We start from the raw sequence: 23,273 nt of genomic DNA on the forward strand, positions 1-23,273 counted from the left end.
TACTTCATAAACAGCCACAACCCAGACCCTGCATCAAGTGGTACTTTTAGGCTTCTACAAGGCTCTGCCCTTATACTTTGATGTCTCAAAGAGACAAGTATTAAGCTCCTTGAAAGGAGGAACCAGCATTTTGATCTCTATGGTACAAATGATGTTAAGCACAACTTAAGTTTCATAAATACTTGATGAATGAACAAACAAATGAAATGTGAAGATCTGCTGGAATAATGAGAGACGGGTAAAGCCAGTCCAGGCAGGCTTCTTGGAGGAAGTCAGCTTGTAAGACATTCAATAATGAGGAAAACCCCAGGTCTAAGAAGGAGAACAGCTGGTTCCTACAGAAGTTTTTTTCATCTTCTCTAGAGGATATCTACAGCAAGCTTCAATCACCAAGGTGACTCATTTGTCACCCCTATCAAGGGTAAACTTGAACTTGAAAAACAGTGAAAACCCATCAGCTGTCACATGTATATATAAATAATTATATATATATAATTATATATATATACATGAAGTACAGCTTAAAAGCCAAGGCCGAGTATGGTAGTGCACACCTGTAGTCCTAGCTACCAAGAGGCTAAGGCAGAAGGATTGCTTGAGCCCAGGAGTTAAAGGCTGCAGTGCCCTATGATCATGCCTGTGAATAGCCACTATACTGTAGCCTGGGCAACATAGTGAGACTCCTTCCCATCCTTCTCTTCCAAATGTGACTGAAAAAAAAAAAAAAAAGATGTAGCTGTCATTTCAACGTGATATTTAATCCTTCAGAATGGCAGCACATAGAAAGCAGACCCAAAAATATGCCTGAAATTTTATTTCTGCTGAGTATATCATGTCTCCAAAGAATTATATGTATGTTATATGACATACTCATACAATATATAACATATATAATATATAAAGCCAAATAGAATAGAATATATAAAGTCAGGCCGGGTGTGGTGGCTCATGCCTGTAATCCCAGCACTTTGGGAGGCCAAGGCGGGTGGATCACGAGGTCAGGAGATTGAGACTTCCTGGCCAACATGGTGAAACACCATCTCTACTAAAAATACAAAAAAAAAAAAATTAGCCGGGCGTGGTGGTGGATGCCTGTAGTCCCAGCTACTCGGGAGGCTGAGGCAGAGAATGGCATGAACCTGGGAGGCAGAGCTTGCAGTGAGCTGAGATTGTGCCACTGCACTCCAGCCTGGGCGACAGAGTGAGACTCGTCTCAAAAAAAAAAAAGAAAATATATAAAGTCAAAGGACTTCATCTCTGGCCCAAGCACCCTGTGTAAAGTGTTTTATTTCTGTGGCAGAGTTTATCTTTTTCCTCTTCACTAAAGGAAGAAAATGGCTTCTCTCTGCAAGTTTAATGAGCTTCATCACTCCCAGCTGGGCCTGTCCCCATTTCTGCATGCAGTTAGTTTCACGGACGGATAGACATTGAACAAGTACAATGGCAACTTTGATGCTGCAGCCTTGCCTCCCGATCTGTCTGTTAGGTACCAGTAACACCACTGTTCTCCAACTACGCAGCCACCTTTGAGGTGTGCAAAGCAGTGGCATGAGTGTTAAACCCTCTACTTGCCAGAACGGCTGTTACACTCAGTAAGTACAAAGAAGACTTTTTGTTAAGTTTCTAAATCGGCAAAGGCTCTAGAATCAGAAAATGATAACGTCTGTTAGCCCAAGACATTTGTTATTCAGACTTGCTTCAGCACCAGGGTTGGCTTCTTCCCTGACACACTTTCTCCATTTGAAGCCAAATGATGAGGGGCACAGGCATCTCCCTTCTGGTGAGGAGGATTCTGGGAAGCAGCAGAGCTGCCCAGGCATCAGCTTATTCACCAAACCTTTATGCAGCACCTAGTCAGTGCCAGGCTATGAGGAAACAGAGCTACCAAAAGGATGATAATTATAAGATCAATTCAATACCATGTTCCTTTTTGACTATCAAGGCATCAGCATTCTAAAAATCCAGCCAGTGGGACTCAAGCCCACAAATTTTGAATTCTCCAAATGAGAGTCTAAAAGTCCAGTGAACATTCCATGGTGTCCCAGATCTTGGTAAACTTCTGGATCACTGAGCACTGAGCAGGTGATCAATAAGTGGTTGGTGGATCTGTGAATGGCTGGGCCAAAGGCAATTCTTGGAAGGTGAGACTTTTCAAAGAGAAGCTTCTGGAGATTGAGCCTGTCTTGGAAGTTATAACTAAGGTAGGACATGTGTTTACCTGGGAGCTCCTTTTAGTAGAGTTCAGTGAATCCATTCATTTTCTATTGGTACATAGTGAATTATCAAAAATTTAGTGGCTTAAAATAACACCTATTTATTAGCACACAATTCTGTAGATCAGAGATCCAGGCAAGATATGCCTGGGTTCTCAAGGTGTAGGCCAGGCTGAGTTCTTTTCTAGAAGTTCTGGGGGGGAATTTTACCTCTAAGCTTATTCAGGGCCCATTTTCTTGCTGGTGCTCAGCTCCTAGAACCTACCTATATTCTCTGCCAGCTCCCTCCATCTCCAAAGCCAGGAACAGAGAATTTCTCCCTGGTCAAATGCCTCTCACGCTTTGACTCTCTTAGTTCTCCTGCCTCTGACCTCTAGACCCAGATTTAAAGGCTCATGTGACTTGGTTAAATCCACACAGAAAATCTCCCTATTTTAAGGTCAACAGATTTGGGAACTTAACTACTTCCCTTCCTTGCAACATTAGATTAGTGTTTGATTGAATAACTGGGAGAAGATACATACACCTTGGGGACAAGGCATTTTGGAGGCCATTTCAGAATTCTGCCTAGCACAGGGAAAGAAGGAAAGGAAGGTAGAGCCAAGAGAGCTTCCTGAGGATCATAGTGAGGGTGCTTTTCCTGCATTTCAGGAGCAGCAGCCACTGTCAGAGAACTTCAATCCATCAATCTCTCAAGCAGTGCATGGCTACTGTGCCCCCAACCCAGTAAGGAAGGTTGAAGATGTACAACAGTGCAGGGTCCCTGATCTTAGGGAGTTCCAATATAGTCAAGGGATATCATCTGTGCCCCCTTCTGAGAAATGTCTAAGATGGCTCACCGTGCATAGGAAGATCAGTATAGGCTGTCGTAGTCCAGGAAGGCTTCACGGAAGAAGTAGGAGGCATTGAGATATATCATATGCAGAATGCTAATATAAGTGGTAGGAAGTTTTTTCATGGGAGATTTATGAGTTGGTCATAGCTGGAGATTGTCGTTGAAGAACGAATAGACCACTGAGCAATAGAGATGACAGGTGAGAGCTACTGTGACCTAGTTTAGCCCCCTAGGGCCACCTCCTAACCAGGGCTTGAGCAACATGGGGGCAGTTTGGGCCTCCATGCTGGGAAAGTGGGAGTTGCTGAATGGAAGCAGTCACTGTCTGGCCACGGAGGGCAGTGGCAGTAGCATGACTTGGAGAAACCAAGGGCCAGAGGTCTGCCTAATGGAAAGGAGAACTCACCAGTGTCAGCTGCTCTACCAGAACTGTGTTCCAATGAAGGGTTGTCTGTTTTTTTATTCTATAAACACAGCCAGGCCTGTACTTTGACCCAAATTGCAATGCAACAAATGCTGTCACTCTAGGGGCAGCACTAGAAATTCAACTGTGCTGTTTAACTTCTTAAAACCCTGCAATGGCTTCCAAGGATAAATTCCAAACCCCTTAGCTATGGTCTCATCTGGAACTGGCTGATCTAGTCCACTGTGCTGGGCTTTTGATACATTAAAGGGAGAGGTATGAAGTTAGGAAATCCTTTTTCATCCTTCACAAAGTCTAGCTTTCAAGATAATTGCCCTGCTAAAGAGGTCAAGAATTCCATCCTCTGGACCCAGGAAGGATCCACAACACCTTTGTCCCAGGCGGTAGCTGCTTATTCCTTCCCTGGAGTGATAAGTGTGGCTTACCCTTGAGAGAGATGGCTGCAAGTGGATGCAATTTAAGGTGGAGATATAAACACATCGGTTTAATATTTTCAAAATATCACCCCCACTGTATCCTCATTACTTTGAGGATTCCCTTGTTAACAAGTGGTCAAAGAGCCTGCTAAGAAATAATGTTGAGTTGTATCATTGTATTTAACATCTTGTTCAATAGAGTTTAACAAGGATCATTCACCACCCTAGTCACTTTCATTTCATGGTTACTTCTGGCAGGTATACATGGTTAAAGCTAACATTCAGGGTCTGATTAGCACAGAGTGTTCATTTGCTCAGGGGCAAGCAAATCTTAAATGTTTTCCATGATGGTTTGACTTCAGAGGCCTCAGAGGAATCATAACCCTTTCAAAGAGAGCGTCTTTGGTTCAGATGAACCAGAACACTTTTGAGGAATGATAAACTTCTATACGAATGCATGCCCAAGGAAAAACAGAACATTGCTTCTCAATTCCAAGCTGAGGCTCATTCATTCATTTGTTCCATCAATAAATATTCATTGGCCACCTGCTATGTGCTAGACACTGTGCTGGAATGAGGTACAGTGTTGAAGGAAATTAGGGCATGCACCTGTCCACAAGGAATTGAAGGAAGACAGACATCAATCGAGTAATTGCACAATTAAATGTAAAATGACAACTGTGAGTCTTGTTTTGTGGGAGGTTTAATGAAGTCAGGGAGGATGGGCCAGCTTCCCTGGGGAGATTTGAGAGAGGAAAAAGATATTAACCTGGGGAAGGGGATGGAAGCGGGGAGCAGGTAGAGAGTAGAGTAAGATAGAAAAGCATGCCAGGCAGAGGAAACAACCCATACACAGGCAGCATGGGGGAAGAGAGCCAGTCATGGTCACTTGAAGAACTTGAAGGGGAGCCAGTGGAATAAGGCAGTTAAGCGGTGTTATAAACTGAACTGTGTCCCCTGCAAATTCACATGTTGAAGACCTAAGCCCCAGTGTGATTGTATTTGGAGATTGGGCCTTTGGGAGATAATTTGGGTAAAATAAAATTCTAAGGGTGGGGTCCTAATCTGATAAGACCGGCATCCTTATAAGAAGAGGAAGAGACACCAGAAAAACACATGTGCAGAGAAGGCCAGGTCAGGACACAATGAGAAGACAGCTATTTGCAAACCAAGGAGAAAGCCCTCAGAAGAAGCCAACCGTGTTGCACCTTGATCTCAGACTTCTAGCTTCTAGAACTGTGGGAAGATAAATGTTACGGTTCAAGGCATCCAGTCTGTGGCATGTTGCTACCCTGGTCAGAGCGGATTAATACAAGGGGAGAACGGCACTTGATAGAGTTGGAGAGGCAGCTGATATGAGGGCCATATGTCAAGAGTTTTGGTCTGTGGTTGACATAAGCGCCATGGGAAACCACTGACTGGCTTCACTCTGCTGGCGTCAGAGATGGGGGCGTCAACAAGATCCCAGTGGCTGCAGTGTGAACAGCCCAGACACAGACAAGAATAGATGGAGATTTTTCCAGTGATGACACCTTAGTCAAGGACCCTCACTCAGAGAGCAGGCTTGCTGGAAACAAAGTAGAAAGAGTAGCGTGGGAGGCAAAGCTCTTTGAAAGTGCTTGCAAAGGAAGGTGTCCACCAGAGGGCAGGCCCAGGTGAGGCTGAACACCATTCATTTACAAGAACGTGCAGCAGAAAGGATGACCAGTCTTGTCTCCAGGGCTCAGTAAAGAGCCAAGAGTAGAGGTGGAGAGTCAGTTGAGTGGTCCCAGGGCTGCAGCCTGGCATGGGATGTGTGCAGAGGGAAAAGGGATAGGAGTCGACAGTGTCCTCCAAATGGTGGACCAGGGGGACCTTGCCTTGTACAGCCAGAGGGGCTCCTTGACTCCCAATTCAATATTCTCCCACTGTGCTGTCTCAACTCATAAATGGCTTTTATTCTGAATGGTTTTAGCACTAATAAGCCAAATGCTTTGTGCAACTGAGGCCTCTCTTTCTTATTACATTTCAACAGCCCCCAGGAGGCCGACAGATGAACAGGCTTGCTAATGAATGGGGACTGGGATTCCAATCTCCCCTTCCTCAGAAACTGTGCATCTCTCCAACAGAGAAACGAAATCTTTGAGACAGCCTGATTATAAAAGTAATGCAGCATTATTATATTTGTCTGCTAGGCTGATCACAGGACACTTGCAATTTATGACAGCTATCACAGATAGGAAAATAAACATAAAATATCATTTATTATAGCCACATATACATCAATAAAGGAAAAAGGGAATAGAGGTGATAATCTGAATATTTGAGGCAAAACTTTTTCCTGAAATATTGAAACATTTGAGTTAAAATAATATCTTACACTAAAAAAGTCACTAATGTTGATGGTATTTCCTTCAAAGACTGTGTTGACATATCCTTTTATATCAAATAAAAAGCCTTTGCCAAGAAAACTAATGATGAAAGCATGATTGTAAGACCAGCATTTAACCTAGTGAAGAAAACAACTACTAAAAATTCTTATGGGCACCTTCAAAGCATTTCAAGGCACCCACTAATGTGTAATACCAAATATACAGTAGAGTATAGGGATTGGTTTTTAAACTAACTATATTTTTGGTTATGGCCTGCACACAGGGTACAGAATTTCATGAAGTCAATGAAAAGAAAGCTGAAGAAACAGATGATTCAAATGCTGAGCCACTGACAAGTAAAGGTTTGCTCGAATTAGACCAGATAATTATGAAAGAATGGAAAACTGACAAGGATAATGCAAGGATAGGGGCTTCCATGAGGGTGATTTAAATAGCAAAGAATGAAGAGAGGCCCTTTTTATAATCTTACTGAGAAAATAAAACACAAAGGTTATCAGATGGTTTTGTCAGAAAAATTGTGCCCTCAAGCCACATTGGATTCATTCTGAATAATCATTAGAAGAATACACAGTTGTAACTGTAACTTATATTTGTAACATACAAATAAATTTCTTTTCATAATTTTCACTTTCAAGTCCCAGTGAGACCTCTTTTCACATGTTTTCAACCCCACTTTAAGGGAACCAACTTTATGAGTTCTTTCCAGGTAATGATTGTCCTCAGGTAAAGAGGACCCACTGTCAATATCTCAGTCCCCTCTAACCTCTACCCTCTCTTCTCTCTTCTCTCTCTTCTTCTCCCCTGATCCTGCTTGGTTTGACCTCTAATTCTGTGGTCTAAAACCTAGAGGATGTGATTCTGAGCTCCTTCTCTTTGCTTCTCCCTGAACCATGCCACAAATATCTAAACGTATATCAACCTTATTTTTAGAGTAGTTCATTACAGCAGCAACTCTTAACCTTTGTTCCATCCAAATACACGTGATGAATAATGTCTATATTCAACATGAGCAAACAAAGTTGATGTGTAATCCCCGCCACTAGATGTAACTCCTTCCCTTTCCTTCTGACCCAGGAGAGCAAATCAGAATGCAAAAGAGTGTAATTATTCTAGAGTTATGAATCTTCTATGATGTTTCTTTAATAACCTCATGATTGTCTATAAAAATCTTTTTTCATAACTATAGTTGAAAGCCAGTCACTGCCCTCTAGTTCTCTAGGAGGTAGTTGTAACTGAGTCCCAATCACTTGAAGGTTATTATACAAATTAAAACTATGTTTTTTTAAAATTAGTTTGTCATTCCACTTTGAGTGGGTGACACTTGACAGCAAGCCATGTGTGCAATAGACACACAAGTGTCCACAGACCCGGATGCCATCTGCATTGAGAACAACTCCAAAGGAGACTTCAGAAAGAGAAGATGGGAGGTCTGGGGTAAGACTTGCTTGAAAGGAAGCCTCATTTTGCACATCCTCATCATTGAAGTGACAGGACAGATAATCAAATTATCAGTTCCTTTTCTCCAGAAGAGGCAGAAATCCAGACCAGCAACCTCTGTTCTGACACTGGACAAATATTACCATGCCACAGTGGCTGTAACCTTGAAACAGAAACCAAGTCTAGTACTGATTTGTCACTGGGCCGACAAGAGGCAAGACAAGACACTCCTGTTTCCAGGAATGTGCACTTTTGCATCATTATTGTGTTCTCCTGTAAATTGCTTGAGAGCTAGTAGGTATCCCAGCCTGTCTTTCTCTCCCAGAGTTCCCAGTGTGTTTTCCTTATTCACCAGCCCAGCACATCAACTAGACTGAGGCACAATAGTAAAAGATGAAGAAGGGAAAATTAATATTTTTTACATGGGCTTCCTCATCTTGAGTAGATTTATGAATTTTGTTTCTGTCATGCAGAAGTTAGCATTTTCAACAATGAGCAGAGAACAGTCTTGTTTTCTTTATTGCCTCAAGAGCTCCAAGAACTACTTGTGATATGTCACCATTTACATTTCACATTAAATTTAAAATATGTTTGAAATGAGCAAATATTTATTTTAATTTGATCCGTCTGTGAAATGAAATACTAAAAAGACAGCTAAATTACTATATTAAATTCAGCGATATGTAAACAATTTATATGTTTATTTGTTCTGGGTTAAAAATGCCCCAAAGCGTAAGTTTTATGAAACTCACAAAGTAAATTGCATTGTATTAATCTGATGAATGCAGGCCATGATTTCTTCCTCTTCACTCCATTAATTTATTTCCTAACTTGAGTTAATTAGTGAGTTTCCTATTTTTAAAAGCTCTTTGAAATTCATTGGGAGAGGAGGACATTTGCAAGAACTGCTTTGAAAACCTACCGCAGAGAAAATGGGCTAAATACAAACGGTAAATTCCCCCAGGACATTATCGCACATTGAGCACCTGATTGCCATTCAACAATCTTTATGCTGGGAACACAGTGGGTGATTAATATACAGTTGGTATAGGAAAGAAGGAAAGAGCTAGAAGGAAAGAATGAGAGCAGCAGCAAGAACAAACTCATTCCAGATAATTACTAATGGGATCTGATGATCTCCAAGGTCCTATCCATCTCTAAATAAAAGTCTGTAGCATTCTGATTTTATGCTGCAAATGGAGACTGGCTTTAACTTGGAACACCCACTGTGGGGAGAACAGACATCTACTCAGAGAAATACAGGAAACACAGAGATTGGTCAAATAGCGAGTAATGATAAATCATTGATTTTCCCTTTGGTCAAAGGCAGCCTTAATTCCTAAGTTAGACTGGGAGGTACTTGAAGACCACTTGTTAATGCTTGTCTACCCCCTAATTCTTATCCACTCATGCCAGTCTCCTCCAATCCAAAAAAAAAAAAAAAGGAAATTTAAGTAACTCACACTAAAGTATAAATTACAGCATACAGTTTAAGATACGCCTAAGGGAATATTTATGGAGGAAGGGAGAACTAGTATTTCAGCAAACATTCAAGCTTTAAGCAAATACAATGTCCATTCCTCTCTGTAATATTTGAGTAGTAGCAACCAGTGGGTGATAGACTGAGTTGGGTACACTTCCCGAGTCCCAAGATAATGTTACCTACTCCAACTTCCAGAAAGGCTGGCCCTAAGAGGCAGCAACACCACCAGGCTTACCTATGCCTGTCAAAGTCCTGCCTTGTTTCATTTTCCTTTCACCACACGCCTGTGAAAGTCACAGAGAGACATGCATTTCTCTGCCCTGAAAAGCACAGTGGGACTCTTGGAGCTGCACTGAGGTGATTCTGAACTAGGTCTTCTCTAAGTCTCAAATTCCTCCTCTAGAAGATGGAAATATTGGTCACCTGGCACAGCCCCTAATGCAGAGTAGCATCCAAATATTCTCATTTTGCACAGAAACAAAGTCAAGCCAGCTGGTCACCTACCACAGGCCCTGCCACAGCTCTCAAAGCCCAGCTCCCTGGGGGCACAAGGCAGGGGCACCATCCGCTTTATCCATGGCTGCCTCTGAGTACTTTGAAATTCATTAGGGCAATTATTTCAAATTGAATAAAGAGGGTTTAAAATTAGACCCTAAACTTTTAACAATTAGTGACACACTGGAAGCCAGGGGCTGGTCTGAGACAAGACCCAGGTCTTTCCATCACTCTCCAAGTGCCTTCCAACTCTCTCTCATGTCTACCTCCTGTCCCTGGAACCTGCTGCCCAGTTGCCCACACCAAAACAAAGAGCACCATTCTTTATTCCTTTTCCTGATGCCAGAGGGGACAGGGAAGAGGGAAGAAGGGAAACGTTTATTATATCTATTCCTTCTTGACTCACACTCACACACCCACAATACATCCTTTTAATTGTTTCTGCTAAAAAAAATATTTTAAAACCCTTTGCTCACACACATCTCATGTGTCTCCATTAAAGCCTTGTCTCCCAGCCGCTAGGCCCCTCTTCTGAAGGCTCTGGGGTCAACAGACCCGTGGGCTCTTTTTAAATAGACAAGGCCTCAACTTTAAATACTTGTATCCCAACAAAAGTTTGGAAAACAAGCAGAAGAATTGGGTATGTGAGGAGATTATTAATCCTAGGAATCCGTGAAGCCAGATTTTCTGGATCAGATAAACAGGCCGTCCTGCCAGGTTGCTCTGGTGTGGTAAGGAACAGACCCACAGTGGCAGAAACCCAAGCCCTGGGGAGTGCTCAGAGCTCCCATGTCTTAAGATTGGGTACAAGAGGCTCCAAGGAATAAAAAAGCAGCCAGAGAGTGTGTGTCGCTCACAGCCTGCTTTCTCCAAAGGAGGAGAAAAATGGGAACAAAAGCTAATTGCACAAGAAAGGCTTCCCTGGGTGAAAGAGCTAGGTAAGACGGTTCCCTTTATCTCTGCAGAACTTGGTCTTTTGCAAAGGACTTTCACCTGTCCTGCATTACCTAATTTGTCCGTCATATTCTCTACTGCTATTGTTCCCATTTTACCAAAGATTTTTTGGTGACTTCCCAGAGGTCACAGCAGTGATGTTCTGGAATATACCCAGGCCTTCTGAGTTCTGGTCTCGTGCTCTTTTCACCATAACCTACCATGAATCCCCGAAACACAGAGAAGAAACATTCAGAGACCTCATTCTGCTACAAGACTCTCCCACCTCAGTGAACTTAAGTGTGCAATTCTAGGGCAACACTTCCCCTGGAGAGGGCCACAGGCAGTGGCACGGGTCGGGGGGGAAGGTTTGGGAAGCTGCTCACGCGTTGCCCCCGACCTGGGACTCACTCAGGAAGATGATAGTCTGCCTCCTGGCGGTCCTGCTCTCTTCGCTCTCGGACTTCCTCAGCTGCAGCGGCTGCGCGCCCCCGGCCAGCGGGCTCTTCTGGCTTTTCATGAGCACCTGCATCATGTTCCAGCACATGAAGGCTACGGAGAGCAGGACCACGAGGTAGACCACAAAGGCGCCGAAGATGCTGGACTGGAACAAGGTCCAGCGGCTGGAGAGGTTGGTACAGATGGACATATTGGAGGTCTCGGGCTGCTCGTGGTGGCGTGTGCTGGAGCGGTTGCAAGTGAGACCCCGGTGGCTGGGCACGTTCACCAGGGGATACTCAGTACCCATGACAAACAGCACAGGCAGTGCCACCAGGGCGGAGGTGACCCAGACGAAGCCAATCAGCAGCTTCACCTGGCAAGATCCCGACACAGCCTTGTACCTGAAGGGGTGACAGATGGCGATGTAGCGCTCAAAGCTGAGCGTCAGCACGTGCAGCAGCGTAGCGTAGCTGCAGGCCTCAAAGAGGAAAGTGTGCAGCTTGCAGGACAGGGTGTAGCTGGACGTGGTCAGGGGGTTCCAGATGATGCTGTAGAACTCCATGGGCATGCCGATGAGGAACACCAAGATGTCCGAGCAAGCCAAACTCACCATGTGGTCCGTCACCTCCTTCTGCAAGTATCCTTTCTTCTGCAGCACCTGGGTGACCCGAATGGTGACGCTGTTCCCCAGAAGGCCCAGCACGAAGATGACCAGGTACACCAGGATAAGGGTGATTTTGATCCAGGTGGCCACCTCAAACTCGGGGACATGACTGTGATCAATGATATGGGAGCAGTCACTGCCCGGGCGGCTGGGTGAAGCCATGAGAAAGAGCACCAGGCTACCAGGTCCAAAGACTTTCTCAACTTCCCTTTCTCCTCCCAGCAGAGCCCAAATTTCTTGGCTACAAACTCACCTGCGTGGGCGCACGATTTTATCTCACTCGAGTTCTCCTCGCGAAGGTAACTTAGTATTTCAGGTGCTTTCACGGAAACTTCCTGGAGCAGCCCAACCTAGGAAAGGCCCAGGAAGCGCCTGGGTTTTGGGGTTTGGGAGTGTCTGTGGCGGGGGCGAGGCGGGGAGAGGGCGGAGGAAGAACGTTCTAAACTCCTGGCTGGCTGGGAATGAGACCCGCAGCCCCTGGCGCTCCGCCTCTGCCCCTCTTCGCCGAGGGCTCACTCCGCCTCGCAGCCCTCCTCTTCCTTTCCAGCTGCCGGCACTTGAGGGCTCCGGTCCACCCTCCGGAGCACCCTCTCCGGAGCTGCGGCAGGGGGGGTGGTCAGCGATTAATCATTAACCACAGCGGATTGTGCTCAGCTGCCCGGCTGCAGACCCAGCCCAGCGGCAGGGTTTGACTCAGCACATAGGCACGGTCCCTGAAATCAGATCTTGGCTCCCGAGCTACGAGCGACCCACCCCCACCCCACTCTCCGTCACCCGGGCGGCAGCCGCAGAGCCAGCTGCGGCGCTCCAACCCGACGAGCGTCCCAAGGAGGTGCAGCCCCGGGGAAGCTGGTGACCCTCCCGAGCTGGGAGAAAGACAGACTTCCCGTCGCCCGCCCTGCCCCCACGTCCACCGCTGCCCTGGGGGCCCCCTTCAAAGGCGAGGTCACGGCCCCTTCGGGGGTGGCTTGACTGGGGCGTCCCAGAGGAGCCAGCAAGCACTGGCCTCCTCGGTGGGGTGTTTGCAAGGACAGCTGGGCTCTGCGCTGCTTGCAGCCGCTGCTCCAGGAAGTCGGCTCCAAGCAGGCTTGCAGGATCCACCATAGAATCCCTGCCTTTCCCCAGAGCCTCCCGGTGTTCTGCGCAGGGCCCTGCCTCGCCTTCCCACGGAGGGACGCGAAGACCCCGGGGGCTCTCCTTTCAGTTTCGCTCCAAGGTGCAGGCCGCTTTCCCGGCAGCGGGATGTCTTTTAATTGGGGACATGTATATGGATGAGGATGGCACTCCGCCAGCAAGCCCCAGGTGGGAAGCATGCCCTCCGGAGGGAGCTGTGCCTAGAACGTCGAAGACAGCAGGAGGAGCTGAAGGCTCTGACAAGGCCGTCATGTAGGAACAGCATTAAGGATCATGACCTTTTCCCTCCAATGGACCCATTTTCGTCTTTTAATTCCACAATCAGAGGGAATGGGCAATGAAGAGGGAGAAAGGCTGCCTTATGCGTTGTAGGATGTTTAGCACCTACGTACACACATCCATAGGGACAGCCAAACGTCTCCAGACATTGCTAAATGCCCCTTGCCAGGGAGTGGCAAAATCAAAGTCAGAACCTCTGCTTCGAGGGAAGAACATGGATTCCCTTTATCTGTACATTCTAGGGGCCTAGCAAAAGCCCGCAGGCCCTGTGCTGAAAACATCTCTAAATTATCCCAATCGTCACACCGAAGCAATCATTTTAAAGACGAAGCAATTCTGCTGTCTGGAGGACCTATGCTTCCCCAAGGCCATAAAAGAGTGAGTGAGAGCAAGGTCTTACTGAGATGTGGAATATAAAATAAAGTTAAATACATAGAAACAAAAAGTAGAAAGGTGGCTACCAAGGCCTGGGAGGGAGAGGAAATGGGGACATGTAGGTCAAAGGACAAAATAAGTAAGTCTACAGATTTATCATACAGCCACAGGACAATAGTTAATAATGTTGCAATGTAGATTGAAAATTTGCAGAGAGAGTCCATTTTAGGTGCAACACACACAAAAAGGGGTCACTGTGGAGGGTGACAGACACCTTTGCTTGACTGTAGTAATCATTTCACTTTGTATATCAAAACATCATGCTGCACACCTTAAATATATACGATTTTTAAAAAATGGTTAGTTACAGACTTGGAAATTAATCCAGATCAGCCTGACCCCTGAGTTTGTACTCCTAATTCTGGGCATGCAGTAGGTGCTTAGGAAATTCATCCTGAATGGTGCACGTAGAAACATGGGACTGTACTTTTTTTGGGGGGGAGGAGGGGACGGAGTTTCGCTCTTTTTGCCCAGGCTGGAGTGCAATGGCACCATCTCGGCTCACTGGCAACCTCCGCCTCCCGGGTTCAAGTGATTCTCCTGCCTCAGCCTCCTGAGTAGCTGGGATTACAGGCGCGCGCCACTACACCCGGCTAATTTTTTGTATTTTTAGTAGAGATAGGGTTTTACCATGTTGGCCAGGCTGCTCTTGAACTCCTGACCTCAGGTGATCCGCCCACCTCAGCTTCCCAAAGTGCTGGCATTACAGGTGTGAGCCACTGCGCCTGGCCAGGACTGTACTTTCTGCACAGTTTGCACTGGAGCTATTGTCTGATGACCTCAAGGATTATTTGATTTTAACGCTGTCTAGGAGAAAAAAAAAAAAAAAGCTGTATGGCCACTGGATCTTTAAAATTAGCTTCATATGTGCCTTTCGTGTTTTCTCTTTCTTTGTTCTGTTAAATCACAAGCTCCAAAGCCAAGAAGTGTATCTTTTCCCTCTCTGACAGGTTGACATAGCACCGTAAATAATATGTTTTGTGGGAGGCCTCTCCACCCCCGATGTGTGCTGCTTGACCTGCTTGTTGGCATTGGTGGAGAAACTCCTAACTCGTTTCCTCACAGCTGCACTGCGTTCAGCTGAAGGACCTAGCTGACCATCTGACCCACAGCACTCACAGGAGTAGCGTAATGGGGGTAAACATGGACTCCTGGGGCTTTTCTACCGCAGATGAGGACTCTGAATGGACTCCTCTGCAGAAGACCCTGGTTGTTTGCTATCCCACAGGAAATTCATCCTGAATGGCACACATAGAAACACTGGACTGTACTAGGATGTACCCACAGATTCCCCTGCCCTGAACACACATACACACACACGTACACACTCATACACACACACACACTTACACATACATGCCTGCCCCTGCTCACTTCTTTCTTTTCAAAGCTGTAAACAAACTAGGAACCTCACCCTCAGCCCAGCCATAGAGCTTTCCTTGGAAATTCTCCTCTTACTCATTATCTGAGCCCCGATAGCATGTCAGGCACTTTCACATAATTCATTTCTCTCAATCCTCACGATAGTGCAAGGTGGAGATTATTACCCCCATTTTACAGGCAGGGAAATTGAGGATGGGGGATTGAGTGATGCACCAGAAAGGCCCAGATGCACCAAAAGCACATTCCATGCTATTGCACTGTCTCCCTGTGCCAGGACAAGGCTGTGCCAGGCAGAACAGTGATGTTTTGGGGAGAGGTGTTTTTTTTTCAGTTACCAGCCTCAGTGCTTCTCACATCCCTATCACATTGGATAATTCCAATTTGTTCTGCTCAGACAAGATTTCCATTATTATCAGGTTCCTTTCATCAAATTCTTCTTTCCCAAAGAGTGAACACAGATTACAAATGCATGGCCAAACAGTGAGAATCAACCTAATTAAAATGCACTCTTTACAGTAGAGATGGAAAAATACATTTTGAAAAAAGGTCCAGGAGAATTAAATTTTCATTTCACCTTTGCTTTTCCTAAGGCCAATTAAAAACGGTTTCATGTGCTCTCACTTGTTGATAACAGACTAGTATGGCACCTGGCCTTGGTCTGTGTCATCTAGATGTTTTATTAGCATATTGTGTAGAGGAAAGAAAAGGAATGAAAAATGAAAGAAAAAAAATACTCTGGGTATTCTTTGATCTCAACACAACTCAAGGCTCACTCTACTCTAGGGCCTGCACAAATTTATATTCCCATTCTACACATTCTAGATGACTTTTGAAGTCACATTGCCTAGTGGTTTTCACATTTTTTTAGAACAAAATCTCATTTTTGAAATATAATCTTATGCTGGCACCCAGAGTACACACACACACACACACACACACACACGCATTATATTTTTGTAAATTTAAATTTATTTTATATACTCACATTGATAACATTGACTCATTTAAAGTCCATAAACAATTTACAGTAAAAAGTGAATAACATCTTGTTTACAAAGGTTTGTCGTGACTATTAAGCTACAAAGAAAAAACATCTTCAAAAATTATAAATAATGTAGATAACTTTATTTGTAACACAATATAACTAAAATTAATAACAAAACCAGAAAACTGAAACATAAAACTCTACCATCTCAAAATACACTTTTTTTAAGTCTCTGGAACAATTCTTTGTCAAAGAGAAAAGCAAAACCCAAATTGCAGATTCTCTAGAGAGTAATGACCACAAAAATACTGCATATCAGAACCTGTGGAAATAGCTAAAGGAATCCCTGAAAGAAAAACTTATAGCCCTAATTATTTCTAATAAGAAAGAATAAAAATAAGTTATAAAAAGAATAATATTAAAGAAGACTGCAAGAAGGGATTAATAAAGATCAAAGTAATTATGAAATAACTAGATAGTAAAACTAATAAGTAAGCTCAAAACCTTATTTGTTTTGTGTTCTTCTGTAGATGGTGGGTCTTGCTATTTTGTCCAGGCTGGGCTGAACTTGTGATCCTCCTGCCTCAGCCTCCTGAGTAGCTGGGACTACAGGCATTTACCACTGCAGCCAGCTAAAACTCTTTTTTTAAGTAGGACCTCTGCTTCTGGCCTTAAGAATAATGAGAATTAGGCTGGCAGCCTGCACACAACCCCAGCCCCACCCCACAGCCCCACACCACAGCACAGATTGTGATCTCTCAGGGAAGATAAGCTAATAAGGTAAGCCGTGAGATCACCCAGTCCTGCTTTGTGGAGGCACTTTACAGACCATGGGGCAGAGAAGGAACCCCAAAAAGAGCACAGTCATCTCACTGAGTTGGGGAGTCAGAGACTGGAATTCAGGAGGAGGCTACTGGACTCTACAAAGAAGAGTATTGGAAAGGAGGAAACTACACAGAGAAGGTTCCGGAAAGCTATACAGAAGTCCTCCTGAGTCTTTTGCCAAATACTAAATGGGCATGTGCAGATGAAACTCCAAGAGCTAGGCAAAATACCATGCTGAAAAAAGAGCAACTTGCAGGGGTAGGGGGGTAATTCAGGGGCTATAAGACAAACAATTCCCAAAGTCACACAGAGCTGTGGAACATTAAAGTTTCAACCAACAACAGTGAAGAGACCTCACTGAACCAACCCTGGAAGGGCCAGATCTTGGTAGCACTAAACTAGCCACAGACCTAAGGCTGCTGCAGACCTGCCTTAACAAAGAAACTGACCTGAGCTATCTAACGTGGCAGCCATTAGCCACATGTGGCTAATAAACACTTGAAATATGGCTAGTCCAAACTGAAATGTCCCCGAAATATAAAATGCAGACCGGGTTTCTAAGAATTTGTATGAAAAAAAGAATGTAAATTATCTCATGAATAGTTTTTATATATTGATTTCATGTTGAAATGATCATATTTTGCTATAATGGATTAAATAAAATATATTATTAAAAATAATTTTAACTTTTTCTTTTTTTTTTTTTTTGAGACGGAGTCTTACTACGTCACCCAGGCTGGAAAGCAATGGCATGATCTCGGCTCACTGCAACCTCCACCTCCTGGGTTCAAGCGATTCTCCCGTCTCAGCCTCCCAAGTAGATAGGATTACAGGCACCCACCACCATGCTGGATAATTTTTATATTTTTAGTAGAGAGGGGTTTCGCCGTGTTGGTCAGGCTGGTCTCGAAATCCTGACCTCGGGTGATTCACCCACCTCGGCCCCCCAAAATGCTGGGATTACAGGTGTGAGCCACCGCACCCAGCCTTTTACTTTTTTAATGTGGCTACTATTACATTTTAAGTTTTGTGTGGCTTGCCTTTGTGGCTGCTAGGAGCGATATCCTAGAAGCTATAAAGGAAAAGTTTGATGAACTTTATTTAACAAAAATGTAAAAGTTCTGCAAGGCAAGTGATATGGCCTGGCTGTGTCCCCACCCAAACCTCATCTTGATTCGTAGCTCCCACAATTCCTCTGTGTCATGGGTGAGACCCAGTGGGAGGTGATTGAATCATGGGGTGGGTTTTTCCCAGGCTGTTCACATGATAGTGAATAAGTTTCATGAGATCTGATGGTTTTATAAAGGGCAGTTCCCCTGCACATGCGCTCTTGCCTGCCACCAAGTAAGATGTGCCTTTGCTCCTCCTTCACCTTCTGCTACGATTATGAGGCTCCTCAGCCATGTGGAACTATGAGTCAATTAAACCTCTTTTTCTTTGTAAATTACCCAGTCTTGGGTATTTCTTCATAGCAGTAGGAAAATGGACCAATAGAGGAAGAAAGATTGTGGATAAAGATAAACAATAAATGACAGCTTATAGAGTATATATGCAATTGATTTTACACAGTAATGAGTAACTTCCATAATGAACTCAAAGCAGATAAAAACATACATTTCTTCCCAAAATTGATCTATAGATTCAATGTAATTAAAATTTCAACAGATTTTTCAGTAAACACTTGGCAAGCTCATTCTAAATTTACAGAGAAATGTCAAGAGCCAAGAATGAGCAAGATACTCTTAGGAGATGAGAGGACCCACTCTACCAGGTATCAAGACTTATTATAAACCTGTAGTTTACAAGGCAGTGTGGTTTTGACATGGCGATAGACAAAGAGAGGAATGAAACAGAAGAGATAGCAGTGAAATAAATCCATATGTGTATGACCAGGATTTATGACAGAGATGGCCTTGTGAGCCAGGGCAGAAAAGATGGGCTTTTCCATTGGTGTAGTAATTAACCAACTCTCTAGTGGAAAATGCCCTGATTTATATCGCATTTGCCAGTTCCCATGGTGTCAACACTGTGGCTGACTTCGAGTTACCGGCAATTGCACAACCTACTCAGAAAACTCCTGAAATTTTAACAATCAACTCTCATGGACTTCAGGACACCACTCTTTTCAATAGATGCTTCTTGGGACAATCAAGAATCTATCTGGATAAAATTCATTACGGAAAAGGTGAACAACCCCATTTTCTAAATGGGCCAAAGAAATAAACAGGCCCTTCACAAAAGAGAAAATCCAGATGGACAAAAAACAGTGAAAAGTTACCCAACCTCTTTAGTAATCAGAGAAATGCAAATTAAAATCACAATTAAATACAACCACACACCAACCAGACTGGCTAACATTTAGAGACAACCAGTACCATCTGTCCATGAAGCTGTGAAATGATGGTGACTCTTGTACCTTTAGGATGAAGAGCAAATTTATGCAACCACTTTGGAAGAGTTTGGCAGGGTCTACTACAGTTATTCATAGATATACACATATCCTGTGACCCAGCAATTCCTCTCCTAGGTATATACCCCAGAATGCATATAAAAGAATGTTCATAGCAACATTGGTAGTAATTACTCCAACCTGAAAAACACCCAAATGGCCATCTAAAGGAGAATAGATAAACAAAGTGTTACATATCCATATAAAGAGCTACTAGAAGGCCATGAAAACTAATAAACTGTTACTTCCAAAACAATATGGTTAAATCTTACAACCATAATGATGCCTGAAGGAAGTGAGATACAAAAGATCATGTTGGAGTGCATTTATATAAGATTCAAAAACAGACAGAATCATAGTATTTAGAAATATATAGATTTTATATGTGGATATACAGGTTATATGAAGAGAGTACATATATACAATTCATACATATATTTACTTAAAAGCAAATGTGTCATTTCCATGAAAGGATCAAGGTCAGCTTTTGTGGGTTGGGGAAGGTGCATGACTAGCAAGAACCCATGGGGTGGGGTGTCAGCTTCTGAGTGTTGACAATATTCTGTTTCTTAACCAGCGAAGTAGTTCCACGGTAGCAATTACATGACACTTTGCTTTATTATTTTTCCTTATGCGGTTGCTTATGGTTTATGGGTTTCTGTGTGTTATATTTCATAATACTTTAAAACAAAACTTTCTTTAAAAAGGAAGAACACCCATGTTGCCAGATGGCTCAGCTGAATCAGCCCCGCTTTTCACTCAGTGGGATGACAGTTGCAGCCACTCACTCTCACAGTGTCAACAGCAGTATCAGCTCCCATTAGTAAACACCTACTGTGTACCAGACACTTGCTGGTTCAATTTGCCAATTCCTACCTACATGTCTGTAAAACACCCACCATGTGTCTACCCAGGAGGTGGTCCATGGCCAGCAGCCTGTAGCTTGACTGTCCACATTTCTTGCAGGGCTCACTGGCAAGATGAGTATAGGAGCAAAGACAAGTCAGACCCTGAGAAGCCATTAATATGTAACTGGGAGTCTCCCTCCCTACCCCCTCCCTCCCTTCCTCCTTTCCTCCCTTCCTCCTTTCTTCCCTTCCTTCCTTTCTCCCTCCCTCCCCCCTGGAATGCCATCTGGTAGACAGCCTGAGGATCCAGCCTTCTGGATATCAAGGAAAAGGCTGAAGGAGGTCCTGTGACAAATGGCCTGTCTTTATGAAAACTTCCAGCTTCACAACCTTAATAAGTTGATGGTCATTCCTGGGCCCTGATGGAATGCTGTGCCACTTTGATTCTTAGGTGAGCCCTAGCTGAGAGGCTTCAGATTTCTTCTTAAGAAATCATGTTCTTTTTCAAATCAACATTTTATGTGTTACTTTCCCTTTCTTTCCTCATCTAATAAAAGGGATCAAAAAAAGGAAAGTGTCCCATTGGCTAGGTAAGGCACAGCTGATAAATTATGGTTTCTGCTCAGCACATACCTTTTTTTTTTTTTTTTCTATAAGTTGGCTCTAAGCTGCAAAGCAAGGAGTCTCCCTGGTACCTATTAGGCATTCCATTTCTTAGCCTCTGGGAGCAGAGTGGCCATTCAGTCTAGGGAGAGACAAGCACCAGTGTATTAATCCCCGCTTCCCCCCCGTCTTATGCTAGGAACCACCTTCTACCTGGGCTGCTCCCAATCTCATGCCCTGCACATTGCAAACTCAAAGCACAGGGAAACAGCAGGGCCAACTTGTCATCTCTCCTTGCTTCTCCCTTATCTTTACCCTTATGAAAAAACAAATACCCCTGGACCTTGGTCTCCTTATCTTAATACTCCAAGCAAAATACAAACTATTTTTTTTTTCTCACCTGGCACTATTTTCCCAGCCTATTTGGGAAGAAACCATGCATATCCCCAGGCACAACTGTCCCTAAATATAGTGATGTTCAGCCTTGATGGAAAATGGGAGGGTCTTCTTATAAAGTAGCCTATGATCCACCATCTATCTCTTGCTATGTAAATCTACATAAATCAGTTCAGGATTGGCATTCTATTTGCCTCTGACTCTTCTGAGAGTGCTGTGGCATGATGATTGAGAGGACAGACTTGGAAATCAGACCTTCTAGGTTTGAAATGGGGCTCTACCACTCACTTAGCTTATTTGTGCCTTAGTTTTTTTATCTGTAAAATGCAGATAACAGTAGTACTCATCTCTTGGGCTTGTGGTGAGATTAAACGAGTTTACATTAAAAAGTGCCTGGTATATAGTATTTCCTTACATGTAGATTAGCTCTTTGAAAAAGAGCATTATAACTCAGTAAGTAGAACACATTTTCTGGAGCTAAACTGCTTGTGTTTGAGTCTGCTCCTCCCTAGTGATGTAACCTTGGGCACATTTCTTAATCTGTCTGTGCTTTAGGTTCCTCATCTGTAAACTTAAAAATAAGTAACAAGACCCCTCCCTCAAAGGATTATTTGCAGGACCAGATGAAATCTTATAGCTAAAGCACTTAAAACAATGCTAGGCACACACAAAGTGCTAGGCAAGCTTTAATTGTCATTGATGTCATGCTCACAGTCCATGAGCTGCTGTGGTCATACTGTTGAAAATATAAGGCACATTCTAAACATTCCAGGTACCATTAGAGTTGAGCCAGTATTGTTTGAATGCTCTGTCTTACTGAATTCCACTGAATTTAAAGCAACAGATGCCAGATAAGCATATTCTTTCTAGAAAGTACTGTAGAGATTATAAGGTGGTAATACACTTACTCCTCTGAAGGAGTTTATCTGCAATTCAAGCCAGAAGCATGTAAATTGTTGGATAGCAACAATTGCCAGTCAAGAAAACAATCCCATTTATAATAGCATCGAAAAGAATATAATACTGTGCTCACTTTGGCAGCACATATACTAAAATTGAAAAGACACAAAGAAGATTAGCATGACCTCTGTACAAGGATGACATGCAAATTTGTGAAGCGTTCCATTTAAAATGTTTAAAAGTTTTAATTAAAAAAGAATACAGTACTTTTGAATAAATTTAACCAAGGAAGTAAAAGATCCAAACCTTATATGAAAACCATAAAACATTGGTGAAAGAAATAGAAAACTACACAAATAAATGGAAAGATATCTCATATTCATAAGTTGAAAGAATTAATGTTGTTTGTTAAAATGGCCGTGCTACCCAGAGCAATATACAGATTTAACATAATCTCTATCAAAATTCCAGTGGCATTTTTCACAGAAATATGAAAAACAATTTTAAAACTCATGTGGAACTACAAAACACCCTAAATAGCCAAAACAATCTTGAAAAAGAAAAACAAAGCTGGAGGCATCATACTTCCTGATTTCAAATTATATTGCAAAGTTAGAGTAATCAAAACACTATGGTACTGGCATAAAAACCGACATGTAGACCAACGGAAAAGAACAGAGCACCCAGAAATAAACCCATGCATATATGGTCAACTAATTTTAGACAAGGCCACCAAAAATATACAATGGGGAAAGAACAATCTTTTCAATCAATGGCATTGGGAAAAGTGGATAGCTATGTGCAAAAGAACAAAACTGGACCCTTATTTTACACTACACACAAAATTCAACCTAAAATGAATAAAAGACCTGAACGTAAGACCTGAAACCATAAAATCGTAGAAGAAAATATAGTGAAAAGCTCCTTGATATTGGCCTCAGCAGTGAATGCTTTTAGATATCACACCAAAAGCTCAGGCAATAAAAGCAAAAGAAAACAAGTGGATCTCATCAAACAAAAGCTTCTGCACACCAAAGAAAACAATTAATAAAATGAAAAGGCAACCTACAGATTGAGAGAAAATATTTGTAAATCATATATCTGATAAGGGGTTAATATCCAAAATATATAAGGAATTTAAACAACTCAACATCAAACAAACAAACAGATAACCTGAATTTAAAATAGACAAAGGACTTGTATAAACATTTTTCCAAAGAAGATGTAAAAATGGCCAACAGGTATAGGAAAAGGTGTTCAATACCATTAATCTTCAGGGAAATGCAAATCAAAACCACAATGAAATATCACCTCACACCTGTT

At 43.1% G+C, this 23,273-nt stretch overlaps 1 protein-coding gene and 1 non-coding gene across 2 annotated transcripts in view; one reads left to right on the top strand and one right to left on the bottom strand.

Annotated features, from left to right (window-relative positions):
• The window catches only part of GPR39 (G protein-coupled receptor 39), a 234,009-nt gene extending 221,896 nt beyond the window's left edge, over window positions 1-12,113 (bottom strand). Inside the window, exon 1 of the mRNA XM_032145727.2 lies at window positions 11,020-12,113. Within this exon, the coding sequence (XP_032001618.1) occupies window positions 11,020-11,875 (856 nt within the window). The 5' untranslated portion in view covers window positions 11,876-12,113. The remainder of the gene's footprint in view (window positions 1-11,019) is intronic.
• A 9,962-nt stretch (window positions 12,114-22,075) lies between these two features.
• Window positions 22,076-22,182, top strand: LOC116463059 (U6 spliceosomal RNA). Its single transcript, XR_004246532.1, has one exon. It is a non-coding gene; the product is annotated as a U6 spliceosomal RNA (small nuclear RNA).
• Window positions 22,183-23,273: the final 1,091 nt, after the last annotated feature.

This window comes from Hylobates moloch, unplaced genomic scaffold (assembly GCF_009828535.3).
Source record: "Hylobates moloch isolate HMO894 unplaced genomic scaffold, HMol_V3 SCAFFOLD_24, whole genome shotgun sequence".
NCBI lineage: Eukaryota > Metazoa > Chordata > Mammalia > Primates > Hylobatidae > Hylobates > Hylobates moloch.